The following is a 9,872-nucleotide window of genomic DNA, read 5'->3' as shown; positions in this document are numbered from 1 at the left end:
CATTTGTAGAAATAGCTAAGATGTAGGGGCAACAACCAAAATGTCCACTGATAGGGAAATGCAGTACATACATAAATGGACTATTACGCAGCTTTAAGAAGAAAATTCTGCATCATATGCTACAGCATGGATGAACTCTTAAGGACATTATGCTAAGTGAAATAAGCCAATCGCAGAAAGACCAATACCAAATGATTCCACATATGTGAGTATCTACAATACTCAAATTCATTAAACAGAAAACAGAACCCTGGTTGCCAGGGCTTGGGAGAAGGGGCTGATGGGGAAATTGTTGTTCAATGGGTATAGTTCCAATCATGCGAGATGAAAAATTCTTGAGATCTACTGTACAACAACGTGCATACAGTTAGCAACACTGTAATGTTCACTTAAAAACTGTTTAAGAAGTAAACTTACTTTTTTTTTTTGCTACAATAAAAAAAAGTCTTCCCCTTGAGGGGGGAGAATAAAGACTTGGATGCAGAAATAACAAATTTTTCTGTGTTCTTGAGTTATAAAAGATTAAGTTTACAATTTCAGGTAAATAAATGGTTAGATGTCATAGAGCAGCAATAATAAAACTTGAAAATATTTTGCTCTTATTTTACTAACTTTAAATCCTCATAGTAGTTTAATCTTTGTACATAATCTTTAATATCTGTAATAATCATAAGTAACATAAGTAAACAGCAACTTAAAAATACTATATATAAGCTATAAGAATGAAAATGATTTTTCTGTTTTCAAAAAGAAAACTTGCACATAAAAGTAAAAAAAAATTTTAAGGCAGAGGTTTCATAGTTTAACACTTTATTTCTAATAATTTACTACCATAATACTTAACTGGCCAGTGTTATAAAATCTTTATTGTAAGTAGGCTCCACACCCAGCACCAAGCCCAGCATAAGGCCTGGATTCACACCCCTGAGATAAAGACCTGAGCTGAGATCAAGAGTCAAGACACTTAACAGACTGAGCCACCTTAGTTCCCCAACAAATTTTTATTATACATACCTCAAAAACTCAAACTGGACCTAAAACAAGAACTAGATACATAGGAATAACAAGCATTTGCAAATCTGGCATGCAAACATTCACTAATGTGCTTACTATATGCCAGATATTGGGTTTTTAAAATATTATATATAATACATTCACATTTTATTTATATATTTTTACAATTATTATTTTTAATTAACATACAACGTAATATTTGTTTTAGGGGTACAGGTCTGTGATTCATCAGTCTTATACAACACCCAGCACTCATCACAACACATACCCTCTCTAGTGTCCAACACCCCGCCACTCCATCCCCTCACCCCTCCAGCAACTCTCAGTTTGTTTCCTAAGATTAAGAGTCTCTTGGGGCACCTAGGTGGCTTAATCGTTAAGCCTCTGCCTTCAACTCAGGTCATGATCCCGGGGCCCTGGGATCAAGCCCTGTTTCAGGCTCCCTATTCAGCAGAATACTGCTTCTCTCTCTCCCACTGCCCCTGCTTGTGTTCTGTCTCTCCTGGTCTCTCTCTGTCAAAAAAATAAATAAAATCTTTAGGAGAAAAAAAAAGAGCCTCTGATGGTTTGTGTCCCTCTCTGGTTTCATCTTGTTTCATTTTTTTCCTTTCTTCCCCTATGATCCTCTGACTTGTTTCCTAAATTCCATGTATCAGAGAGATTGTCTTTCTCTGACTTACTCTGCTTAGCGTAATAATGCCCTCTAGTTCCACCCATGTTGTTGCAAATGGCAAAATTTCCATTTTTGATGGCTGCATAATATTCCACCATGTGTGCCCCATCCCCCTCTTCCACATCTTCTCCATCCATTCATCTGCTGATGGACATCTAGGTTCTATTGTGGAACCTAGCCAGATGTGGACATCTGGCTATTGTGGAACTCCTGCCATAAACATGGGGTGCTGGGTACCCCTTCAGATCACACATCTGTATCTTTGGGGTAAGTACCCAGTAGTCAATTGTTGGGTCATACGGTAGCTCTATTTTCAACTTTTTGATGAACTTACACACCGTTTTTCAGAGTGGCTGCACTAGCTTACATTCCCAGCCACATACTGTTCTAAGTAAGCCCGACTGTGTATCGTCTATCCCCATGACAAATTTAATCCTACAATTAATCCGTACTATCATTATTTTTGTCTTAAGAAAAGAAGGCATAGAAATGTTAAGTAACTTAGTAGAACCCAGATTCAAAGCAATCTTTCTTAATCATACTTCTCCCCACCCTTCAGATAGTTATTAAGTAGATTCCACCTGCTCAGAGCCCTAAAATATTGCCACCCCAATAAAGGAAATATCTACAACCATTACAGGAAACTCCTAAACATTAGCTCTTATAACTAGTCATTTATCACCCCAAAAAGCTATCTTTTGGATGGACCAATTAATGTTGAATATAGGGATCAATTCATATTGAAAAAGGAAGCAATCTATAATGGACCTACATATTTAAATGTTTTTTGTCTGTATAATCCCTCTCTGACAAAACTGCAAATACTTGACATATTCTCTACTCTCTTGGGTATAATCAACCAAAAAGGCAAATAAACAAGGAAGTTTGTAACTGAAAAAAGAAAAACACTGAATAAACTTAGTATGCAGATTAAGTCATTAGCTCATTGCTATATAAACATGAATCTTGATAAACCCTAGTTTTTATCATTCACGTATGTTTTCAAGTATCCCTAAAGTAAGTATGTATTTATGTCCCAGGTCAAAGAACACAAAACCAAACACCAAACATGTGACGAATGTACATTTTTTTTTTTTTTTTTTTTTTTTTTTTTATTTATTTATTTGACAGAGAGAAATCACAAGTAGGCAGAGAGGCAGGCAGAGAGAGAGAGAGAGGAGGAAGCAGGCTCCCTGCTGAGCAGAGAGCCCGATGCGGGACTCGATCCCAGGACCCTGAGATCATGACCTGAGCCGAAGGCAGCGGCTTAACCACTGAGCCACCCAGGCGCCCCAACGAATGTACATTAAAAGAGTACAGCTCCCTCCTAGAATACCATCTCTAGACAGCTCCCTTACCAGTTTCCTTTCCTACTGCACTCTCCCTACCTACAAATTTCCAAATGCTAATGACACTTAGAAAATTCCTTTGTAGGACACCTGGGTGGCTCAGTCATTTAAGCATCTGCCTTCAGCTCAGGTCATATCCCAGAGTCCTGGGATGGAGCTCCACATTGGGCTCCTTGCTCAGCAGAGAGCCTGCTTCTCCCTTTCCTGCTGTCCGTCTCCTCCTTGTGCACTCTCTGTCTCAAATAAATAAAATGTAGAAGGAAGGAACGAAAGAAGGAAAGAAAAGAAAAGAAAAGAGAAAATTCCTTTATAAAATGGTATTCTAAAAAGAAAAACCTGAAGTTACTTTTTCAGTACATGAACCACACAAATTCCAACTCTATTTTTAGGTCTTGACAAATGATTATAGAAGAAATCATTCAAAATAGTACTAAATGAAAACCACTAATTTAAACTTTAATTTTGAAAATGACAACATGAAATGCTTCTATCATAAAAACAAGGAATACTAGAGTTTCTAAAGTGATTCAGTACTTTCCCAACTAAGTACACTTCACTGGCGTGGAACCAACAGGTAAAAAATACAAAAAGAGGAGATGCTGGCTCAACACAAGAAGGCTAACACTGAGAGTCATCCCATAAAGAAATGCTTATCTTAATATTAAGCTCTGCCTAGCACCAGGTATTAATGGGAAGACTGGAGTGCTATTATATGAAGGAGGTAAGAGGTCAATCTGGATAACTGAGAGAGCACTTACAGCACCTTCCAACTATATAGCAATGACCTTTAGACTCACCTGTGTTTTCGCAGGTAAGTTTCTAGTGTTTCTAAAAGACAACTAGAGTCGATTAAAACTACTTCATCCCTGCATTCTTGGGACATTAGTTCCCATACGTCCATCCAACAACCTCTGCAGAAAGAAACACATATTAGTGAAAGGAGGACTAGATAAACATTAAAACATTAAAAAAGGCAGAGTAAAGGATTGCTTGATTTTACCTGGCTGTTCCCTGGAAAGGTCCATAATGGAAAATGATCCTACACTTGCTGTCCTTCCTGTGGTCTTCACTACTTCTCTTATCTGTACTTAACTTCTCTGAACTGACACTGCTACTGCTCCCTTCACTGTAGTACAGTATAGTACAAAGCTTAGTGACACTCAGATAATCTGAAGGAATAATTTCTATAGTCTAAATTAAAATCATGAACTCTTTAATACATATTAGTATAATAAGTTTACAAATTTGTATATAATTACATATTCATTTTAGCCATATTAAAATATTAGACATATGCTCATACTTTTATATAAAAATTTCTGCTCAACTATTAAGTTTATCTGACACAATTTAACAACATTTACATTTATCAAGATACCAACTCATTAGATACTAAGCATTTTATAAGCAAATCTACTTGGAATGCTTTAAAGTCAACAAAGCTAAAAGAAATTATATTTTCATCTATAAAATTGTTCAATCTTCCACAAATTGAAAATTCTAGTAAGTTTTGTTCTACTTAATGTGATTTTATATCTAATCCATGGCAACAAAACTCAATGTTTTGTACCTTCACATTTATAATTAGCTGAGGGAAAAAAAAATCAGATTAATCTAATTATGGTAAATACATTTTTACATTAACTACAATAAAATTTTACATTTACTAAAATAAACACAGCACACTAAGAGGAACATTTTACATTTTACACAGCCTTTATCAGTAATAAGTACTATATAAGTAATTTTTTAAAAACTTACTAAAACTTCCCAGACTCTCCCTCCCCCACAGGTTTCAGTGTGGCGTTGGTCCTGCATTTTGCTTTGTTGGCAGATGTACATTCCAAAAGAAATGTGGATCTATATTCCATTCAATGACAGTCTTCTTGATATTTCATGATTCTGAACAACTGACTCCTGCCTGTTCCTCTGCAGGTCTGCCTACAGTCCCAGAAATGTTACCTTGGATGCTTGAGATGGAAAAACCTCTGAATCTTTACTTAACCTTCTCTATATGCTGAATAGGTACTTCTCAACTCCCTGCCCACTATTTAAGTTCATCCATACAATTCAGCTCCCTATTCCCTGAAACAAGACCTCAAGCAAGGTTCAGCACCCTAATTTGAAACAAAGACCTCAACAACTGCTATCTTCCATGTTCTATCCTTCAACTCTCTATCCCCTTATTTCCTCTCTTTCTAATCATGCGTGAGCGATCCATAATTTCCTAAAACTGATTAACTCTCAAACTCAAGTTCTCATAATTCAGGAAAAGGTTCATGAAATCAGTGTGGGGAATGATTATTATATCATCAGAACACAAGAGCATTAATCCAAGAAATACTTCTAAAAAAATGCTACAGTTAAAATTAAGACTTTATCTATAACCTCTCTCGACTTTCTATCACTCCATCCTTTCAAGATCAAGATTTCTGAAAAAGAAGTCTTTCCACTCCTGTACTTTCCACTCATAGCTTAATCCACCATAACCTTAGATTGCAATCACTTTTCTACCCATTCTTATCTGGATTGTTTCCACTCAACCACAGATTTAGTCATCAAGATCACCAATTACCACAGTGCTGCTATATCCAATGGACACTTCTGGGTCCTTGATGATTCAGGAGCATTCAACACAGCTAACACTCTTTTCCCTTGGCTTCCTTCTACCTCTCTGGCCACTCTTTCTCAAGATTCTTTACTAGATTCTTTTCTACCAATACGTTGAATTCCTCAGCATTCTTCTCTCTTACTCTACTCTCTCTCTAGGTAGACTTTATATACTATTCTCTAAGATAATCTTCAGTCTTCGGTTACAGGCCTACGACTGTAGCCTAGACTTTTCTTCAGGATCTCAAACTTACTCCCAAGCAGCCAATAACTTGGGTTTACTTGCATGGATACAAGAATACTTTCAAAAAGAAGGCTGAGCTGGATTGTTGCCATTGATTAGGTTTCAACCTAATCAACTGTTAACACTTCCCTGGAGAGTGTCTAAACAGAAAAGGGGGGGGGGATAAACAGTTGAAATGTGTAAAATGGAGAGTCACAGTATCATACAAGGGCAGTAGCCATCCAAAATGGAGGAGGGGGGAGTCTCGGCTAAGCACACTGTACTCCCTGGCCTGCTATCCATATGGATTGTGGAAATACCTGAAGTACCTGAAGCTCCCTTAGGAGACAGTGCTCAAGATCAACTCACTGATTTCATAATTCAGCAAACAACCTTCTAAAACATTTGGCTTCCCATGCGGTGGGGCTGTTGCTGAAGGGGAATGTGAAGTCTGTGGAGGTTTGTTTCTGTTTTTAAACTGAAAGATAGGAAAACAGAGCTGTATGCCAATTTAACACAAGTGGGTAATTGATAAAGCAGTCACTTGAGAAATGGAACCTGGAGCAAAGGTAGAAGAACTGCTCTTTGAAGGAAGGTACCAATGAACAGCTATGTAAGATGTTGAGGTTATCTGTTGCTCTTTTGGTTCCGCAATGAAGAAAATTCATAACAAGAAAATCAGAAGGCAGGCTTTTTGCAGTAGGTTACTACTCTTGTGGCTTTAGCCAACAGGTCATTCAGGTCATTACTGTCTTAATGAGAAAACTAGACTGAATTTTACGTTTGAAAGATAGGAATTCTCTAAAGAGATTTGTAAATCAGTTGTGTAAAATAATTTTCTTTCGATAACCACTTTAAGTTGTATGGAGCTTTACTGCAGGTTCAGAGTACTCGCACATTAGGTACCATATACTTTGTGGTTCAGTCTGGATCCTGATTCTAACAAATCCATTTTTTAAAAAGGCACTTTTAGAGAAAAATGTGGAAATCTAATTTGGGTATCAGATTATTATAGTTAACTCTTTTAAGTGTTATAATGGCAGTGTCATTATGAAAGAAAATGTCCATGTATTTAGAGATGGATGTGGAAATACGCAGGAGCAAAAAAGTGTGATGCCTGGGACTTGTTTTAAAATACTTCAGCAAAAAAAATAATAATAGTAATTAAAAAAAAAATAAAGTACTTCAGCAAAGAAAAAGATGGATAAATAAAACAAATGTGACAAATCTTAATAACACTACTGAATCAGGGTGACGATATCTGGTAGGAAGGAAGGTTGCTGAATAGTCTTCCCTATACGTTAGGCAGTTTTCATAATAAAATTGTTTTAAGATTTTGTTCCTGAGTATAGGAAAACAAACAAACTTGCTAACAGATTATCAACATACCACCAATTAGTCATCCAGGTCTTTTATCAGGAAGGAAAAGATCTATACAACAATGATATCAGCACTACTCATGAGATATTCAAAAACTAATTTTTTAAAGGCAATCCAGTATTGTTTTATATCATCCCATTCTCCTCAAAACACAAGTTACTTCTTAGAAGCACCCCCTTAAAATTCAATACCTTTTCCTAACCACCCCCAACCTAAAGCAATTTTGTAGGGGGGCAAATGTAATAATGTGCTGGGAGATGAGGGCAAAAGTAGCCTTGGACATTGTACCACCTAACCAGAACAAAACTGCAAATTAGTTACATAAATACACATTGTTACAACTAATCCAAGACTTTTTTTTTAATCCTTGATAAATTAGGGAGACCTAGAGATAAGAAAGACAAGAACAATAATTTATACATTATGACTATTATACAGATCAAAGAATTATGTCACTACCTTGAAAAACTCAGTATTGGCTAAATAAATTTTCATAAAGATCTCAACTTCCTTCCTTTGAAACATATTTAATATAAGAAAAAAAATAACTCCAAAATAAAAATCAAATCTATACTGAGACCCTACACAATCTCAATGCAAAAAGGCCTTACAGAATTAGGAGACAGATTTATTTTAACCTATGTTACAGTGTTAACTAATTGATAAAGCAAAACTAACTGGTTTGTTTGTTTCACTAAATACAATCAGCATTTATAATCTTAACAATTACTAAGGATCTTGACAGTCAATTTTACTTACCCCAAAGGTTTTGGTTTGTGCGTATCTAAGGAGTGCAACTGACATCTCTTGTTCTTTTTACTTTTTGGAATAGCATCTATCATGTCATTAAGTTTGGACCTAATCAAAAATAAATCATTAAAAGTTTGATTAATATTCATTTTTCTTCAGAATTTTCAAAATCTCTGTTTACTACCTTTTAGTGCAAATGTGTATTTCAAGTATTATAGACACATCACTTACCTTGAAAATTTCTCATCAATTTCTAACCGAGAAGAATCCGTACAATTGTCTTCTCCCGTCCATTCCCAGTCTGTCAGTATGTTGAAAGAGACCTGTTCTATTCAATGTACTCATTCCCCCAGACTGCATCCGCCTTGTTCATCCCTATATCTGCGCTGTATCTAGCAGTGCACTTGACACTCAAATATTTTATGACTGACTGCTACCTCTCAGCAATCTTGCCCTGTTCAAACAATATCTAAATAAACATGATCCTTGATGAGGAACCATCAACAGAAATTTTACGCAAATAGAGAAATGCCTACAGCTAATAGCCCACCCTGCATCCAACCAATCAGCAAAGACTATCAACTCTAACTTTTGAATTACCCAGAAATATATCATTTATCACCTCCACCATTACCATCCATTTCCAACTCGCCTCTCTAGCTTAGTCAAGTGCAATAGCTGACCTCCCAAATGGTCTCCTTGCTTCCCATCCTTTGCCTTTACATTCTAGGCTTCACTCAGCAGCTGAAGTGATCGTTTCAAAACAAAAATCACATTATGTTTTCCATTCAAAAACCCTTAAGCCTTTTCTCAGGAGAGTAAAAATTCTCTCTACCACCACCTCTAAACAGAAAAGCCTAGGGCTTTTGTTGTCAGACCCCTTCTCATTTCCTATTTATATTCAGACTTTGGTGACCATCTCACATCTCACAGATTTAAATTATGTCCATGTGTGTGAGTGTGTGTGTAGTTTATACATAGTTCAAATACTACATATGTGCTGATGACATCAATTTTTATCTCCAGAGCAGACCTCTCTGAACTCCACCTGGATGCCTAATTGGTATCTCAAACTTAACAGGTCCAAAAGTGAGCTCTACAAAATTGCTCCTCCCATTCTTACCCACCTCAGTGAATGGAAACCAATGGTCCTGCTCTTTAGATCCCAAAACTGAGAATCATCCTTGATGTCCTCTTGTATGGCCAATCTATCCAAAAATTCTACTGGCTCATTCCTCAAAATATACCCAGGATCCAACCATTTCTTATTACCTCTGTGACCACCACATTGGTCACCATCTCTCGCATGGATTATTAAATAGCTTTTGTTTCTTCCCCTTCCACCATCCTTCCACTTATTCTCAACACAGAGGTCAAAGTAAGCCAAACTTCAAGTCAGACCATGTCACTCCTCTGCTCAAAACATTCCTAAATCTTCCCATCTTATTCAGAGTAAAAAAACAAAACAAAACCCCAACAATAACCAAAAACTCAGGATGGCACTACATAAGTAGGCCTTTTATTACTATTCCCTTCAATCACCTGGCTCCAGCCATAATGGCTTCCTTACTGTTCTTCAAACATGTCAGGAAAACTCCAAACTTTGAAACTTGACACTTGCTCCTCCTTCTGTGCCTTCCTGCAGATATGTACATGGTTTATTTACTCACTTCATTAAAGTCTACACTCAGTGTCATTTTATCATAGAAGCCTTCCCCAATCATCCTTCATATTAATTCACCCAAACATTCTCATCTCTCTTATAACTTACCTGACAAATCATACATTTGCCTACTGCCTGCCTCTCTCCATATGAGAACAATATGTATAGTCACTGGCACACAGAAGATATTCAATAAAATTAATGGTTTTG

The 9,872-nt window shown here is 36.5% G+C and overlaps 1 protein-coding gene across 5 annotated transcripts in view; it reads right to left on the bottom strand.

The window, feature by feature from the left end:
• Positions 1-9,872, bottom strand: part of GGNBP2 (gametogenetin binding protein 2) — a 31,454-nt gene that overhangs the window by 11,716 nt on the left and 9,866 nt on the right. For 2 of the 5 annotated variants that reach the window (XM_004747225.3, XM_004747226.3), the window contains exons 5-7: positions 8,009-8,107; positions 4,037-4,162; positions 3,834-3,947 (exon numbers count right to left, since the gene is read on the bottom strand). In XM_004747225.3, coding sequence (XP_004747282.1) covers positions 3,834-3,947; positions 4,037-4,162; positions 8,009-8,107 — 339 coding nt within the window. Of the gene's footprint in view, positions 1-3,833; positions 3,948-4,036; positions 4,163-4,797; positions 7,983-8,008; positions 8,108-9,872 lie in introns of those variants that run through there. The other 3 variants (XM_004747228.3, XM_004747229.3, XM_045070304.1) reach the window with 2 other exon arrangements.

Source organism: Mustela putorius, unplaced genomic scaffold (genome assembly GCF_011764305.1).
Source record: "Mustela putorius furo isolate JIRA1106 unplaced genomic scaffold, ASM1176430v1.1 tig00003962_pilon_pilon_pilon, whole genome shotgun sequence".
NCBI lineage: Eukaryota > Metazoa > Chordata > Mammalia > Carnivora > Mustelidae > Mustela > Mustela putorius.
The sequence above is the reverse complement of the archived record's forward strand: the minus strand, read 5'-3'. Positions and strand labels throughout refer to the sequence as shown.